General features: G+C 44.0%; 1 protein-coding gene across 4 annotated transcripts in view; it reads right to left on the minus strand.

The window, feature by feature from the left end:
- LOC144817764 (C-type lectin domain family 4 member F-like) overlaps window positions 1-19,713 on the minus strand; it is a 484,664-nt gene that overhangs the window by 301,632 nt on the left and 163,319 nt on the right. For 3 of the 4 annotated variants that reach the window (XM_078674558.1, XM_078674561.1, XM_078674559.1), the window contains exon 2: window positions 17,622-17,750. The exons of the other annotated variant lie outside the window; for it this stretch is intronic. In XM_078674558.1, the coding sequence (XP_078530684.1) occupies window positions 17,622-17,750 (129 nt within the window). The remainder of the gene's footprint in view (window positions 1-17,621; window positions 17,751-19,713) is intronic. 4 annotated transcript variants of the gene reach the window in all.

Raw genomic sequence — 19,713 nt, forward strand, 5'->3', positions numbered from 1 at the left:
AGGCAGGTGCAAGATTTTGACGCAACAGTGTCCTAGAAGTGACGCAGTGAAATCTAACAGATTTCACTACATCACTCCTATGAGGCTTTTTGCAGGGAAACGCCCCCCCTGCATACATTATACCTGACGCAGGTATAATGTAGCGCAGGGGTTTACAAAGTGACACATCTGCGTAGATGCATCACTTTGTAAATAGTGTGCAACAGGAGGCATGTTTTATGCCACCGGTGCGTCACAAAAAGTGACGCATCGTAAGCGCAAAACTGACTCAAGGCTTCATAAATGAGGCCCATGATCTTTAAGCAAAACAGGATTTTTTGGGGAATTATTGGCTCTTGAATTTCACTTCTGTAATTCTCAATGTGATGAACGTCCTCATGACGCCTTCTTCTCTGTAGGAGCAGTTTAACTCTGACTTTTGGTCAGGTCACAGTGCTGGCTTTCAGAATAAAGGACCACACATTCACGATGAGGCACAGGTGCCCACACGCTGTTCTGATATGCAGTGGTTTCATGATCCATTGTGGGTATTGTGATGGGGACATGCTGATGCACCCACATCTCCAATAAGGATGGCCTAAACCATCTGGGCATGTCAATATATTGAATTACATTTCTACCCCAGTGCGGCTAGAAATGCAATGATGCGCCCACTGTCAATGTCTTACCCGAGCAATGGGGCACATGGGGACATTTCCATCAGTGTCACACGTTTTTACATTCCTCTGCCCCTGTCTGGTGGCACAGAGGTCTGGTGCAGGGTGACTGGCATGTGCAGCACGCATAAATCACCCTAATTCCTGGCAATACGCCTGGCCCTGCACCATCGACATATCTCGCACCATGAGCACTTGCCAGAGGAAGATCCATATCAGTGCCTGCCAGCAGAGTTTTCAACTGCAAAGATTTGCTTGGAGATTTTGTGCAGGGAAAAAAAATCTGTGTGATTCCTTCCCAAAGTGCTGAGGAATGTGATGGAGTGTACCCTTTTACAGCGAGTGTTCTGTGTGGAGTTAAAAAGTGATAGTTTGTATCTCTTGTGTGTAACTCAAAGGATACCAATCACTGTTGTGAGCAGAAATGTTCGGCACTCTGGGGACCGTCGCCACAAAATTCAATGATTTGTGTTTTAAGCGTTCTCTGGTTTTGTGTTGCCTATATGTTTAGGTTATTTTTTCTGATATACCTGGGTTACTTGTGGGCATATTACAAAGAACGGCATTAAAAATGATCGCCGGTTTAGCGGCAGAAAACTGCTGCTAAAGTGGCGATAATGGGCTTGATAATATGCTCTTGAGTATTCCGATAGAAGTTCATGTTCTGGTGTGAACATGGGCATCTATTGGAATCCTATACGGCATATTATCAAGCTCATTATCGCCGCTTTAGCAGCAGTTTTCTGCCGCTAATACGGCGATCTTGATAATATGCCCCTCGGTTCCTTGTTTATGGAGGTAGCAGTGGTGTGTCCTACTTTTTTTTGCAGTACACATCGACCATATGTTGTGTCTTTGTGTTATGCAACATTTTGTTGTTCCTTTGCGTGAATAGTGCGACGTGTTGGATCCTTTATTTGGTGTGTTTGAACATATCTCAGGTAGGACCCTTTCTCCACTATTGGTCACTGCAGTTGGTCGTTCAGAGGTTGTGAAACTACTGTCCAGCACTTCACTGACAAATGGTAGACTTTGCGCCTACAATTTAAACCCTGTGTTGGAAATTGCATTGTTGGTTGATGGAGTTGTGAGGCTACTCAAGCAGCAACCACAATTCTTGTCAGGGTGAAAAATAAGCAAACACCAACTTTACCTGTGCTTAACCGTCTCGATGCTTGGCACAAAAGAAGTCAGGCTTAACTTAGAGGCAATGTGTAAAGTATATATGCAGCACTTCAAACAGTAATAGCGTGAAAACACAACTGCAGAAAAATCACACACAAATTTAGAAAGATAGAGTGAACTGCAATCAATTACTTGAAACTAAACTGACAAAAATCCAATCAGTAGAACAGGAGATATGACATTTTAAAGTATAGCACCCAAAAGCACAAAGCACTACTTTCGGTCGTGCAAGACTGGGTAAAACTCAGAAATTCAGGCTCACCTTACTGAAGCATGGGCCAGATGCATGGACCAGATTAGTCCTGCCGAAAGAGTTACCTTCAAAAGTCTAACATGAAGAGTCCAGTTCATGGTGGATTGGACCACAGGGGGCAAGAAGTGTGTCATGGATGGTCGTCGCTTTAGCGTAAAAACCAACCCGAGCATTGAGGTTGAGGATGTTTGCCGCTGTAGCATGAAGATCCTGTCCAGCATCTCGGGAGATCGCTCCTGGAGATTCTCATTAGCAATCACTCTGGGCTGTCATTGTTGTAGCCCGAAGAGCAGATCTTGGGCCTCCAGTTGCTGCTGGTGGTTGCTGTAGCATGAAGAGTCTACGGTTTGGAGGTTGGCACAGGCGGCAAGATATTGGCACAAACAAGGCACTTGGCAGTTGCCAAGAGCCCAAAACTTCAGGATCTCTCCTTTTCTTGGAGTGGACGCTCAACTGATGCCTCACCAAGGGTCCAGGAATTGAGGGGCACCTATTGGGGATTGGGAATGCACTCCAGCGGAGACCAGCAAGGCTCACATAGGTCCAGGCAGCAGGTGAGCTGGGCAGATGAAGGGAGTTCAGAGGTCTCCGGAGCTCGTTATTTATTTATTAATGTATTATATAGCGCATTATATAGCGCAAACTTGACCTGAGGGTATTAGAGTGCTTCACATAGTCTGCATTGCATCCTTTATATAAGATACATTGAGGTTAGATAGAAATAGAAGGTGACATTGTGGAAACGAAGTATACATTTGGTAATTTGTTGCAGATGCAGTTCTGAGGTAAATACAAAAGACATTAGGATATAGTTGCCCATACAGAACACACACATATATATATATATATATATATATATATATATATATATATATATATATATATATATATATATATATATTACCTACTGGCGGTCGCCAGTAGGTATATATAGTTAGGATTTTTTCTCTATGGGATTTTTGAAAATTCTATGTCTAATAACTTTGGCGTTTGTGGACGGAATTGGCTGACATTTTCAGGAAAATGGCACATTTTGTTTCTGAGCAGCCCTTGAAAATTTGGGGGGGGTTCGTCAAGGGGGGGCCGAGAAAAAAGGGGGGTCCCAAAACGTGTTTTTAACATTGAGTTTTCCATAGGGCGGTTGGCCTCACTTTTAGCCCGAACGGCTGAATGGATTTGCACGAAACTTGGCAAAATTGTAGGGACTGGTAGCCCGATGTGCCTTTTGTAGGTCTCAATATATGTGCTCCAGTGGATTTTGAGAAATTAACGTTTAAAAAAAGATATATATCTGTAACAGCGGACCGGGCAGCGTCCCAGGACGCGTACTTTGCGCGCAACGGAGCTTTGTGAAGCGAAGCTGATTGGTTCTCTGGCGTCTGTCAACATTCCAAAAAGTCCGTAGCGGCCGCCATCTTGTCTCTCGGTAGGATCGAGAGACAAGAGGAGGCCAAAACGAAGGGGGAAATGACCATAAGGGGGCATAGTAGATCCTCGCTGACCCCCTAGGTTTGATGTGGAGGTTTTAAAAGGGCCCCGCGGGGCAAAAAAAATAATAATAATAATAATCGAACGGCTGAATGGATTTGCACGAAACTTGGCAAAATATCAGGGACTGGTAGCCCGATGTGCCTTTGCTAGGTCTCAATATATGTGCTCCAGTGGATTTTGAGAAATTAACGTTCAAAAAAAGATATATATCTGTAACAGCGCTCCGCTTCGCGTAACGGAGGTTTGCGAAGCTGATTGTTCATTCTGTCACTGGGCTATAGTTGGGCTACATCTGGCTGATATTTGGGCTACATTTGTTTTTTTGTGTGTCTGGCGGCCATCTTTGGGCTACATTGGGCTACATTGGGCTTCATTGGGCTACATTGGGCTACATTTGGGCTCCAACATATATATAGGCCAATGTAGCCCAATATATATTTTTCAAAGTTAATTTTCGTAAAAACCACTGGAGCATATATCTTGAGACATAGCAAAGGCACATCGGGCTACCAGTCCCTACAATTTTGCCAAGTTTCGTGGAAATCCATTCAGCCGTTCGAGCTAAAAGTGAGTCCAACCGCCCTATGGAAATGAAGGAAATGAATGGGTAATTTGTAATTAGCAAATAGCTAATCGCAAACTAGGAATGGTAAAGAATCGCTATTTATTCCTTAAAGTTCGCTATTTAGGAAATGCAAAAAACTTTGATGATACATATGGCGGTTCATCTCTAACAAGATAAGAAGCATAGGGATACATTTATGATGACTGGCGCATCACCAGGGATGTGTTAGTCATTCTGTGCCGCTGTTCCGTCATCTATGGTGTGCTGCATTTACAATGCGGCGCATCATGGGGCAAAAACAGCACAGATGCGTGATGTATCTGTGCCGTAAAGGTGGCGCATTGCTGGAGTTGTATCGCAAGTGTGATGAAGCTCCAGCAAGGGTCCGGGGTGCCCCTGTCGCAGGGTTTCTGTTCTCACACAGAACTGTGGACAGAGGATTGGAACCTCGGCGAATTAGGGTGTCCCAAAACTCACGTTAGTAATCAAAAACCCCTTAGCAAGCTAGGTACAGTGTCACATTGGATATAACAAACTCTCAATGTTTAGACAATCCAGAATATGAACTTATAGTACCTCAGGATACGTGGAACTCATGAACAGTCGGTCGTTATATATTTCTTAGAAACCAGAACATGGAGTTAAGAAGAACACATGTGTATTTGAAATGTTTATTTACTAATGCCGTCTTCTCAGGCGTAGTATCTTAGATAATACAAGTACACATATTATCAGTAGCAAAATTACCAGCATAGTTACTAGTACATAAAAAGCGAATGGTGATAGTATGTTAACATGCTGTAAATGAATAAGAGTTAGCAACACTTATAAGCAGCCGCGGGCCGTGGAGGGAGTTACGGTGAGGCAGGGAGGCGGGGAGGGGGAGAAGCAGGGTGGAGAATACAAGTACACATATTATCAGTAGCAAAATTACCAGCATAGTTACTAATACATAAAAAGCGAATGGTGACAGTATGTTAACATGCTGTAAATGAATAAGAGTTAGCAACACTTATAAGCAGCCGCGGGCCGTGGAGGGAGTTACGGTGGGGCAGGGAGGCGGGGAGGGGGAGGGGCAGGGTAGAGAGGGCTCCACCCTGCTTCTCCCCCTCCCCGCCTCCCTGCCTCACCGTAACTCCCTCCACGGCCCGCGGCTGCTTATATCTCACCCTCCCTAATACACATATTATATTATTTGCTAAGAAGGTCTCTTTGTGTTGGTTTAGGGCGTGCCCATACTTTAGTGTCTTAGATTTGAAGGAATCACATCAGCATACACCAGCTCTCTCTTCATGTGAACCGCATCAACTGTTGTGTATGTGTGTTCGGCAAAGCAATATAAAACCCGCCTCATGCCCAGAATTGGCAGAAGTTGCACTTATGTTATGAGTATGAAGTCGTGGAGATCAGACCTCATAACAATTCTGTATCGTGTTGTTCTTGAAACTTTAGCACTCGCTGTACAGATATAGTTTAACAAGCAAAGCAGATAGTAGAGCAATAACATATTATTCTCATGTAAACCACGATGAACTACTAGGTGGAAAGCTAAAGCAACAACTAAGTGTCGTGTGCAGAAGTTGCAAAAAAGGAAAAATGGCGTTTAAACCGGTAATGAGCCCATGCTAACTTAACACGGTGTAAAGATATCCAGGACCTAGATGACACCTCCCCATGATCCGGAAACGAACTGAATAAGATAATAGAAGTGCCATCTCATGAGAGCAGATTGCAAGTTTATATGTGGACGGTCCGCAAGGTAAAGCATTAAAAACTAGGAAAATTTAATGCTAAAGAAAAATAAAACAGCCAAGTACTTTATCGAGTCTTAAGCCAATAGGCAAGGTAAATAATAAAAACTTGACAAATAAGTCAATGAATTGTCAATGAAATGCTAGTACTCAGCATATCAAACATGAAAAAGGTCTATGACATAACTGTGTATGCAAAATAAGCTGCAACAGCCTCCAATAGGAAGTCACCGTCTTCATCCGAAAACAGTTCAGCCATCCAATTTAAAAGCGGAAAAGAACATACGTGCTCTCCCAGCACCGGATCCTCTATCACCATCAGAGGACAGCTCGGTGGGTTTTCAAGAAAGCTCTGTTCCAAGAAAGACTGTGCTGCCGCCAGTAAATTCCAGGGACCAAGTAGTCCATGCATCAATGCCACAGCCATAATCCTTTCGCCAGGACAAACCAACTCGTGAGTAATGATAGGAGTCATCAGCTGATTAAAGTCGACGTCAGGAGAAACCGGTCCGCAGAGACACAAATCAATGGCCCAATCGAAATCACAGGTCAGGCAGTGAAATACAGGCTGGACACAGCTGAAGTAGGAGAATCGAAAAGATAATCCATATGCCGTGCTTAATATCGCCAACGGCATTGTGCCATAATATTCTAGCATGCGATTGCGGAACAGTGTCAGCAGCTGCAGGGTGGGAGGTTGCATAGGAGGGACATCCATATTTAAAAATGTAAAAAAGCACAAGAGCGTCCGCTGGTAATGCAAGTAAAAATGCCAATCCACGAAGCAGAGTGGAGAAAATAGAATGAAAGAAAGCAGGGATGACTCCAAAGATTTTCTCAAATGAAGTCACGAGACCACTGGTAACAACTTTAAAAAAGTGCGCCAGGGCCTTTGTGGAGGATGCGTTAAAGATAGTCCGAACCATCTTGCTGAAATTGAAAGGCAAATCTGAATTGAGAAGGGTCTGCACCTCTGTACGGGTGTTCGCTATGTGAAGCACGAAAGTTTCACGGGCCGAACTCAAGGCCACCTCTCTCTGAGACAAAAGAGCTCTTATTCTTGCCATGCCGTTGAAATCTCTCCCAAGGTTGGTATTTGTGGCCAGATTGAAAACTCCCTATGTTCATGTGTGGGAGGAAATAGAACATTTCTGCAGCAAATAACCCGTTCACTTACTGTTACCATAAAAGGAATACTTTTAATTAACTCAGAACAATCTTCATTATTGAGCATCAAATAACTACCATTTTCCAACAACTTGAACGTGGGGATGATAGCAGGAACTGGCGTGCCTTGCAACACGCAAGCCATATTTGGTCGGTGTTTGTTGCATGAACCGTGTAACTGTATGTGCCTACACATTAGTGAATGATCTGGCGTCTCAGTGCATTCCTCTCCATTCAGATAAACTTCTTGATCATCTTTGAAACATCTGTATGTGTATGGAAGCGACCAGACCTCATGAAGAAAAGCACTACCTAACGGTTCATAACGACCTATTGGTATATATTTCATACAATTTGAAAACTTATATAAAGCAAAAGGCAGCGTTATTAAACCGTGGATAAGGCACGTTGTCAAAAAACCCGCAATCCTCTGCTGATGATGTCACTGAGCATGTCATGAATGATGTAATATGTGACATCATCAGCAGTGGATTACGGGTAATAGTATCTCTAGTTTACTCCCCTATAGCTGTCTTTCTTTTAACATAAGTCTCTGTTTCCTTCCCTTATACTTACTGTTTTTGGTTCGCTTCCGGTTCGCGTACCGGCGAGCGAACTGGGAAGCGAACTAAGAGAAATAGAGGTTGGCACAGTTCCAAATATTGTACCAATTTTTTAATAACGGGGAGGTAGTTCTGAAAAGAACTTTTTTTTTTATTGTTTTTGTTGTTTTATATTTTTTTATTATTTTTCAGAACATTTTTTTACTTTTTTTGAATTTTTCTGAACAGTTTTATATTTTTTGGGGTTTTTCTTGGAGGGGGCAATGAAAACGATTCATTGTAAAGGGCTCAACAGGAGCAACAAAACAAAAAAAAAGTATTTATTATTTTGGGCGTTTCGTACAAACTTGCATATGATAGTCAATAGCTCTGTTGATCAGAGTGATGCTTCTTTCTCCGTAGCAAATGAATCCATCGCAAAATACGCAGATGTGTTTTACTTCACCAAATCTCATTTGTATATTTGGCACCATCTCCCTGCCCTCTGGTCCCGTTACTTCCGGTACAACAGATCTTCTGGCCATAATAGGGAGATTATCTAGGTCGTTCCGAAACTGTGCAGCACTGTAGTTGTTAGGATGCCACCTAGTCATATGGCGATGCATTGTGTAGTTTCCGAAACTGTATTTTTTCTCGGTTCCTCTGGACAGTCTATCTTGACATATAAGGCAAGTTACGTATCTTGCATTTACTTTTTTCTGACCTTTGGGAATTTTAAAAAATTGCCAAATGAAGTTTTCTTTCCGGTGAGACGTCCTGGGTTCCTCAGGCAAAAACTGCCTCTCTTCGTGCTCTTCCTCCTGTTCCTCTTCTTCCTCTTCTTGCTGAATTATAACTTGAGCAGGTGGTCCACTCTTCCTTGGATGTGGTGGAGGTGGTGGGGAAGCACCAGCTGAAGCTACTAAAGAAGCCATTGCTCAGTGATCACAAAGGGTCTTTCTCTCACAATGATGAAAGTCAGAGTGAGGAAAGAAGGAGGGATTTTCATCATTTGGGAAAAACAAGAGTTCTCAACCAATCAAAAGTGTTCATTTTAGATGATATGACCTAGTCTTACATCATTAGGAAACCAAAAGTGAAATGAACCAATGAAAAGTGTTATTACCAAGTCACATGACTTGCTGTGTTTACGTTAAGCGCTTTGCAGGGCCTCCCGGTTTGCTTCCAGAAACCTGCGCTTTGCGACTCGCTTCGCGTACCAGTTCGCTAACGTAGCACGTCATATGACGTATCACGCGACAACGTGAAACGTCATGCGGACGGGAGGCGTCACGATGTTGTTTTCTAACGCGGCACTTGCGGTAAAGAAACGTTTACCGGCTCGCGGTTTATTTCGCGGCATCAAGGTCAGCTAACGGGAAGCTTCCCGATTCGCGAAGCGGGAACGAAGAAAAAAAAATATTTAAAAAAAAAATTATTCATAAACATATAAAATATATTTTTGGATTTAAAGAAGAATACATTTTACAGCTACAGATATTAGCTGTTAAAAAACCAATGAAATTCACTGAAAAAACCATAGGTTATAGACCATATATAGTTAGGAATTAGCATTTACAAAACCTTGAAAATTCACTGAAAAAACCATAGGTTATAGACCATATATAGTTAGGAATTAGCATTTACAAAACCTTATTTTACTCACACAAAACCATTGAAATTCCATATATAGTTAGTTGCACTAACTATATATCGCGCACCCGCAATCCACTGCTGATGATGTCACATATTACATCATTCATGACATGGTCAGTGACATCACTGATGACATCACTGATGACATCTCAAATGACATCACTGATGACATCTCAAATGACATCACTGATGACATCATGACACACCAATACCAGTTACTACATACGCACTCACTGATTCCTACGTCTACACACACATTCACTCATTCACCCATACAATGACTCATACATACAGTCACTTATTATTACAACACTATCATATGCACTCATACACCTATGCAGACAGTCACACACTGCCACTCATCCATGGAGTTACTCACACACCAAGTCAGTCCTGTAAAGAATCAATCACACTTCCATTTCTTCATCTATACAGTTAAACACAGAACACCATACTTCAGTGACATCACTGATGACATCACTAATGACATCTGAAATGACATCACTGATGACATCTCAAATGACATCACTGATGACATCATGACACACCAATACCAGTTACTACATACGCACTCACTGATTCGTACGTCTACACACACATTCACTCATTCACCCATACAATTACTCATACATACAGTCAGTTATTATTAGAACACTATCATATGCACTCATACACCTAGTCAGTCCTGTGAAGAATCAATCACACTTCGATTTCCTCATCTATAGTTAAACACAGAACACCATACTTTTCACACATATACTAACACATACTTACTCTCTTATACAATCACTGATACAAGTACACATTGATATGCACAGAGTCACACACCTCCCAGCCAGCCACACACACACTCAGTCTTCCATACATCCAGTCATTCTTCAATATGTAAAACGTATTTAAACTTTACAAAAACACACAGACACTAGATGATGTCATCAGTGATGTCATTTGAGATGTCATCAGTGATGTCATCAGTGATGTCACTGACCATGTCATGAATGATGTAATATGTGACATCATCAGCAGTGGATTGCGGGTGCGCGATATATAGTTAGTGCAACTAACTATATATGGAATTTCAATGGTTTTGTGTGAGTAAAATAAGGTTTTGTAAATGCTAATTCCTAACTATATATGGTCTATAACCTATGGTTTTTTCAGTGAATTTTCAAGGTTTTGTAAATGCTAATTCCTAACTATATATGGTCTATAACCTATGGTTTTTTCAGTGAATATATATATATATATGCATATAGCACATTGAAGATTGCAGCAGTAATTGCACAAGGTTACAAGTGTTGTAAATAGTAATACATAATAGCAATTAACAGGAAAAAGTTTGGTAGAGAGTAATCTAGATAACATTAAATTACTGAGGGAGTTAGGATGGTATATAGTTTCTCATGATTGGGATAGATTTGGTCAAATATATATAGCACATTACATATCACAGTAGTAATCACACGAGGTTACAAGCATTGTAAATAGAAATACATAGTTTGGGGGTCCAATGTTTATACCTGGTGCCAGCTTTGAAATAGGACAATGTTCAGGAGGTTTGAACCCTATAGGTGCTTGGAATTTCCTGGCTTCCTGCCCTGGCCCCTGCTTGTATGGGGACACAATAGACTTGTGTGAAACCTTTTGCAAGTGTGATGAGGCAGAGCCTTTGTGACGTGCAAGTGCAGTAGATGACAGCTCCTCTCCCTCATCAAATCAGAGATGGCCCAACTTTCCAATTATTCCCCTTTCAGCTGGCTGTTCGGGAGCAGTAAACCAATATCAACTGCCAACAACTCCTTCTCATGCGATACAGGCTGAAGGCACCTAATGGTTGGAACATGAAATTGCCAGCTTTCTAAAAGTGGTGTTTTCAAAATTGTCACTTAAAAGCAAACTTTACAATTAAATATGTTTTAAATTACAATTTTTTAGAGAACAAGCTTGACTTACTTACCTGTTCCCAATTGAAAGTTATCACATATTACATTTAATACAGTAATCCAGTGTTAAGCAATGGGTGAGGTAATAATTGCAGTAGTAAAAAACAACTTTTCCCTCTGTATTGGGTCTACCTTAGAGGTGATTTACATGTATTGAAATTGGGTCTACCTTAGAGGTGATTTACATGTATTGAAATGGAAGGGTTAGGCCTTGCAAACACTTTATTTTGCCTGGTCAAAATGGCATTTTTAAATGGCACATAAGGGCAGCCAACAGCAGGCCTGAGACATGTGTTAAAGACCTACTTAAGTGGGTGGCATAATGAGTGTTGCAGGTCCACTACTAGCATTTAATGTACAGGCTCTGGTACTTGTGTAACCATTTTACTAAGGGCTTACAAGTAAATTAGGTGTGTCAATTGAGTGTAAGCCAATGTTATCATGTTTAGAGGAGAGAGCACAATCACGTTAGTCCTAGTTAGCAGTGGTAAAAGATGCGGAGTCTTAAGAGAAAACAAAAATGGGTTCATTAAACAGGAGGGTGAAGGCAAAATGTTTGGGGGTGACTCTGCAGAGAGGGCCATGTCCAACACCCTGCAACTCACAAACAGTCTTCTTAATAAAAGGTTCTTCCTTCACTTTGTTTTCTTATGAAGAGGACACCCAAATTGTGGTATCATTATCTTCTAAGGAGAACGACAGCGCAGAAGCCCTTGACAGCTGTCTTGCCCAAGTTTCAATGTGGATGAATACCAACGAACTGAAACTTGATAGGAACAATAACAGGGTTTTGTTGGTGAGCAACAATCCCTACCTTTGGGGGACCTTCATTTGTTGCTGTCGACCATCGGTTCAACTCCTTCCCCTACAAAAGTGGTGACAAATGTAATGGTATGGCTCAATGATAAGCTCTCTAGGAGTCAGCAAGTCAATAAAGTAGCTACTGCGTGTTTCTGCATGCTCAAATGGCTTGCCTTCTGTTGTCAGAACAATGACTGTCGTCGAGGCTCTGGTGGTCTAGACTAGACTACGGCAGAGTTCTGTAGCTGGGTGCAGCTACATTTCTACTCAAGCGGTTCCAGATTGTACAGAACCGAGCTGCACACCTTGTCCTTCACCCTTCTAAACTCACTTTTCCCGCCAGTTTGTTACAGACTCTTCACTGACTGCAACCAGTCTAATGTAAGACCTTCTGCTTTATGCATAAGTGTCTCTTTCAAATAGGGCCCTTGTATTTGAGACATCTTGTGCCTTGGTCCACACCGAAACGTCCCCTCCGTTCACGCCACCTGGACTTGGCAGTTGTTCTTAGAGTCAAGAAAACTCATCAAGGCAGTAGGGATTGTGGTTTTTGGACCAACACACTAGAACCCCTTGCCATAGATGCTGGGAGCCTGCAATCACTTACAGCTTTTCGGACGCTCCTTAACACCAGCTTGTTCTCGCCTGTCCAATTCTTGTATCGATTTTGATTGGTGTTGAGCGGCCGATGATGTTGTTGTGAGGAGGAAAGCGCTAGAAAACCTTTCTTAAGTTAGCCAGGTGCTTTACAAATTACAAATAATTGAAAAGTAGCCTCCTAACCAGAATGACTTGGTCCTTAAAATGTTAATTACAAACAAATGATTGCCATTTTGCTTAAGAAATCCAAAAATGCCACTATCAGTGCAGCCTTCTACTGAAATGGAACCAGGGAATAATTGGCTAAAAATTCTCAGCATACAACAAATATTCCTTCCTTATTTTTCTAAATCTAAAAATCGCCTAGGACAGCTGATTTGGACTCCAGTTACACCTCCGAGGTACCCTCCTACCACAAATCCTTCTACTCTGTTCCTAAAAACCCTGCAACATCATTAGAAACTCCACACTGAATATGCACTCCCCTAGGTATTTTCTTAATTCACTGAAGAGACTGTGAGCTTCCGGTCAAGGAAGGATTAGAACCAAGTGCATCCAAATAGAGAAAATATGTAAAAAAAGAAAATGATCAACCATGTCCGGGGATGTTCAGAGGAAACTGGTGAGCATGACTAACATTCACAAAGGATAGACAAAGCATCCTTCAACATCTGAAGATGAGTTACATCTCTACCCCATGAAGTCCTTCACGGTGTCTGGCAGGATCCCCGAATATTCTATGTCCAAAGAAGCTGATGAAGATGGTTGCTCCCAGCAGAAGAGGTCGCTCCACACGCTGCTCCCTGCCTCGCCTGGTATCGTAGCGCTTACCGCCAGACTGCTGAGTGCCTATCTCGCCTTGCACCCACAACTGCTTTAGCCTGCATAAATATTTATTAGAGTTCGTAGCGCTAGATTGCCCCGCCTGTTTATTATTATTTATTAAATTGCTGATGTAAATTAGATCGTAGCGCTTGATTGCCAAGGTGCGCTTGTACGATATTTGAACTTGTACTGGGCTGCCTGCAGACTTATTTGTGCCTGACTGTGCTGGCGCCACTGCCATTTGCATCGCGCTATTTACAATTGTGCCCCAATCCTGTTGCGATATTGGCTTGCTGCCATTTTGTTTTTTGTTGTTGTGTTGTGCCTCCCTGCCCTGATCTCCACCCCGCTCCCGCCTCCCAGCTGATCCTCCCTCCCACTGATACTGTTTACCCCCGCTCTGCCGTGGTAGTGCTGTGACCGTCCTGCTCCCAGCAGAAGAGGTCGCTCCACACGCTGCTCCCTGCCTCGCCTGGTATCGTAGCGCTTACCGCCAGACTGCTGAGTGCCTATCTCGCCTTGCACCCACAACTGCTTTAGCCTGCATAAATATTTATTAGAGTTCGTAGCGCTAGATTGCCCCGCCTGTTTATTATTATTTATTAAATTGCTGATGTAAATTAGATCGTAGCGCTTGATTGCAAAGGTGCGCTTGTACGATATTTGAACTTGTGCTGGGCTGCCTGCAGACTTATTTGTGCCTGATTGTGCCGACGCCACTGCCATTTGCATCACGCTATTTACAATTGTGCCCCAATCCTGTTGCGATATTGGCTTGCTGCCATTTTGTTTTTTGTTTTTGTGTTGTGCCTCCCTGCCCTGATCTCCACCCCGCTCCCGCCTCCCAGCTGATCCTCCCTCGCCCCTCCCCTTCCACTATCCACATATGACAGATGCCTACGCGCTCAGTGTTCACGCGCAGCGTACGCGCCCCATGCACGCCAAAGGTAAGCCCGTCTACGCCCGTCCGCGCCTGGACCGCGCCCAGCGCCAGCCCCCCTGGTCCACGCAAATCCCATTCCACCCGCATAACATACGACGCCGCAACCCTCTCAGCACTTAACCCCGGCCCACTCCCTAACTGCCACCAAGCCGCTCCAGGAGACACCCATGGACCCTTCACCTGCCACTCCTGCAAGTTCGACTGCATCAGGACCCACACCAAATCCACAAACTCCAAACAGAGCTCCGACACTAACCACCTAAAGTGCTTACTGCTCAACACCCGCTCAGTCCACAGACACTCGATCGAACTCTGGAACCTACTCGACACTACATCGCCAGACGTCGCCTTCCTTACAGAAACTTGGATGAACGCCTCATCAGCCCCGGACATCGCCATAGCCATCCCGGACACCTACAAGATCATCCGAAAGGACCGCATCAACCAAACAGGAGGAGGCATCGCCATCGTCCATAAGAACACCATCCGCATCACGACCAGCTCCGACGATAACCTCGCTACCGCCAAACACCTTCACTTCCCGATTCACACCGACCCCAAAACCACACTCAGAGGCACCCTTATCTACAGACCCCCAGGACCCTGCTCACAATTCAGTGAAGACACCGCTGACTTCATAAGCCCACATGCCATCCCATCCGAGAACTACATTCTACTGGAAGACCTCAACTTCCACCTGGACAAGAAAAACGACAACAACACCAACACCCTTCTGGACAACATGGCCAATCTCGGACTCAAACAATTCGTTGACACCTCCACCCACTCCGCCGTACACACGGTCGACCCTATCTTCACCTCCAGCAAGCACATCTCCTTTGATCACACCACAGCTCTCCACTGGACAGCTGCGTTCACTTCCACTACAAAAAATCCACGTCCCATAACCCCCCACAACCTATTCCCCGAAGAAACTGGAACAAAATCACCACCGACCAGCTCTTCTCGTCGCTTCAACAAAACACTCCTGCCAATTCATCTGACCCAAACCAAGCAGCCACCAACCTCACACAATGGATCACCCACAGCGCAGACGAACTAGCACCCTTGAAAAACCATCTAATCAAGCAAGGGAACAAAAAAGCCCCCTGGTTCAACGATAACCTTAAGAAATCCAAGAAGCTCTGTCGGACTCTCGAGAAAACCTGGAGAAAAAACCCTACCACTTACAACCTGGCCTCCTTCAAAAACGCCACCCACAAACACCACCAACTCTTCCGTTCCACCGAGAAATCAGCATTTAAGGATCGACTTGACAACAATACCCAAAACAGCAAGGAACTATTCAACATCGTCAAAGAATTCACTAACCCCTCCGCAGGCACTAACGACATCACCCCCTCCCAAGACCTCTGCGACTTTCTATCATCATTCTACCACAACAAAATCGCCGAAATACACAACAGCGTTCAAAACCAGTCCGAAGACCGGCCCACTCCACCCACCTCCGAACCAAAACCCCCCTCTAACAACCTTTGCGCCTGGAACCCAATCACCACTGAAGACACCATCCGCCTGATGAATTCCATCCACTCAGGATCGCCAACCGACCCTTGTCCCCACCACATCTTCAACAAAGCAGACTCCATCATCGCACCCCATCTCCGAGACGTAATCAACTGCTCCCTCAACTCCGCCACCTTCCCAGAAAACTGGAAACATGCCGAACTCAGCGCCCTTCTGAAGAAACCCACGGCTGACCCAACCGAACTTAAGAACTACCGCCCATCTCGCTCCTCCCATTCCCCGCCAAAGTCATCGAGAAAGCCGTCAACAGTCAGCTCGCCGCCTTCCTAGAATCCAACAAATCCCTCGGCTCCTCTCAATCAGGCTTCCGAGCCAAACACAGCACCGAAACCGCCTCATCGCAGCAACAGATGACATCCGAACACTACTGGACAACGGAGAAACAGTTGCTCTCATCTTACTTGACCTCTCCGCAGCCTTCGACACAGTCTGTCATAGCACCCTCATACAACGCCTCAGCAACATCGGAGTACAAGGAAAGGCATTGGACTGGATAATATCGTTCCTCAGCGGAAGAACCCAGAGAGTCCGCCTCCCCCCTTTCAAATCAGAGGCCACCGAAGTCATCTGCCGCGTACCACAAGGATCGTCACTCAGCCCCACCCTCTTCAATGTATATATGAGTCCCCTCGCATCCATCGCGCGCCAACACAACCTCAACATCATCTCCTACGCAGACGACACCCAGCTGATCCTCTCCCTCACAAAAGACCCAAACACCGCCAAAACCAACCTACACGAAGGAATGAAAGAAGTAGCCGAATGGATGAAGAACAGCCGTTTAAAACTAAACTCGGACAAAACAGAAGTCCTCATCTTAGGACCATCCCCCTCTGCCTGGGACAACTCATGGTGGCCACCGGCCCTCGGAACCGCACCCATACCTACGGACCACGCACGTAACCTGGGCTTCATTCTAGACTCCTCCCTCTCGATGACTAGACAAGTCAACGCCGTCTCATCATCTTGCTTCAACATCCTACGAATGCTCAAAAAAATCTTCCGCTGGATCCCCACCGAAACAAGAAAGACAGTCACCCACGCACTGGTCACAAGCCGATTGGATTACGGCAACACCCTTTACGCCGGAACCACAGCCAAACTACAGAAAAAACTCCAACGCATCCAAAACGCCTCAGCCAGGCTCATTTTGGACATCCCTCGGCAAGCTCACATTTCCGACCACCTGAAAGACCTCCATTGGCTCCCTGTCAACAAGAGAATAAGGTTCCGTCTCCTCACCCACGCACACAAAGCCCTCTACGACCTAGGACCCGAATGCCTCAACACGCGTCTATCCTTCTACACCCCCTCCCGCCAACTACGATCGTCCAATCAAGCCCTCGCCGCAATCCCGCGCATCCACAGATCCACCATGGGGGGAAGATCCTTCTCCTACTTAGCGGCTAAAACCTGGAACTCTCTCCCCACCCACCTCCGCCTCACTCAGAACCACCTCTCTTTCAGAAAGCAACTAAAAACCTGGATATTCGATAAGTAAATTCACCTCCCTCCACCAAGCGCCTTGAGACCCTCTGGGTGAGTAGTGCGCTATACAAATTTCTGAACTTGAACTTGAACTTGGAAACACGTGGTAAATTATTTCCCAAGGAATGAGCTGCTCTTTGCTTTTGGTATATATTTGGTTGACTTATGAAAAAAAAGCTTGAAAATTGGCAATATGTGTTCACTTACACATCACTATCATCACAACGAGGGAGGCGGCCATCAGGAAACTCAGGATAAATGAAACAATGACAAGTCTTCTTGTGATCTTTAAACCATGGTTTGGACGTCCATGCTGAAAATCCAGATGACCTTTTCCTGGAGAGAGAATAATTTTCAAGTAAATAATATTCTAATACAATGTTCTGTGCTCTCACTGCACTGAATTTGAATTTTATTTTTGCGTAATTACTTAAAAATTTTGCAAAATTGCAGTGCATTATCCAGAATTACAATAAAAAGTGTATCTATCGCCATTATAAAACATTTGTCTAAACAAGTATAAAAATGTAAAACTATTAATTGGTCAGTGGTACCAGACCATATTTAAAATGTGGCTTTGTTCTAATATTCCATATATATATTTTTTTAATTAAATATTAAGTATTGACAAAGGTCCATATTCCCTGGCCTTTCGTACAAGGTTATTTTTTTGTTCATTGCTGGGCACAGTTGCCGCCCACGTTTTTTCTCTGCGTTATTTCCGATTAAGGCCATTCGTGTCATGTTCATATATTTGCCAAATCTCGCCAGATCTGAAGAGTCCATACTTGACTGAAGCAGTGCCACTGCATCAGCGCATCTTCTGGTCCCATGTTTCAGGAACATTGGTTTTAACAGAATACGCCGCTGCTGTAGTAGTGCATGGCAGCAGCATAGTAGATGTACCAATGATTCTGCCTTATAATTACACAGCCTGCAACTGGTTATATTGTTCAACGATTTCTAAGCCGGATTCAGTTCTTTTATTGGAAGGGGTACTAAACGCGCCCATCGAATTTCCTTCAAACACTTCCTTCCTAGAGAACTGTTCATGTATGGCTGGATTTTATGCGACTCATATGCTTTAGTTAGGCCTGCCAGACCTATGTTTACCTTCAATCTTGCAAGATCGTCATTCCTTGATATCTGGTCGGTGTGCTTTTTTAGCACCTTCTTTGATGCAAAATAGTTTAGACCTTCTTGTGACCAGGATGCTGTAGATGGGTCCAATTCTGCCACTGTCTCCAGGCAATATTTCTGCCATGGGTTTGGCAACCCCTCAAATATTGTTCTCAATGCTTCCTTAAGGGATCCTTTCTGAGCTTTTGTCGTCTTGAACCAAAATTTAACCAGGGCGCTCCTGCATTCGTATTTTTGTTGTACACGGCCAAACTTGAGCCGAATCAGGGCATTTCGTGTGTACTTGGGGAGCCTAAAGAGTCTTTTGTAACACTGGCACTGAGCTTTCTCCATCATCTTTTCCATCTTACCTGGAAATGCCTGTGTTGCATACCCAGCAACCGCAAGGATTTTTGATTTTGTGACTCTCATGATGGGTTTCGTGGTAGGGCTATATAATTTACCATGGAGTTTGCGGAGGGCGTACATGGTAGCTTGTATTTTGTCTTGCGTCTTGGCCTAGTACAGGGTTGCCTTGCCTTTGTCGTTCAGCCATGCTCTAAATATTGATACGCTCTTTCTGTGGCTATGCTGTTGTTGCCCAGTCTCCATTTTAAGCTGGTTTTCTTCGGGTGTTTACCAAACACCACAACTTTTGTTTTACTGGGATTAGCCACAAGTTCATTGTCCAGGTTGTACTGCACTGTAGCTTGATAATTTAACTTGCAGAAAAACTAGATAAGAGGGTGAGTACAGAGGTGATTGCTGAAAAATTAGTGCCAGTTCACAATGTAAAGCTTCCAAAATGGGACTGCCCATAACATTTTTTGTGGTTAAGGACCTCATTTAGAAGGAGCTTACACCGCCGTGTGTCAAATTGTGATGCACGGCGGCGCTTTCAGTGCTCCATAGTTACAAAGTGACGCATCTAGGCCGATGCATCACGTTTTGTCACGCTGTGTCGGGTTATACCTCAGTCTGAACAGGCTGCATTAATCATATGCAACGTAGGCATTCCCTTTTCATTTATTTCCTAAGACTGATGCTGCATTATTTACAAGTTTTGTTAAAATGAGGGATCGTCAGCAAGCGACGCACACAGCCTGCAATGCATCAAAATTCCTACATCTCAAGAACCTAGGCAGAAGAAGATCGCATTGGCTGTGATATAGGTTTCTGA

Source organism: Lissotriton helveticus, chromosome 2_1 (assembly GCF_964261635.1).
Source record: "Lissotriton helveticus chromosome 2_1, aLisHel1.1, whole genome shotgun sequence".
Taxonomy (NCBI): Eukaryota; Metazoa; Chordata; class Amphibia; order Caudata; family Salamandridae; genus Lissotriton; species Lissotriton helveticus.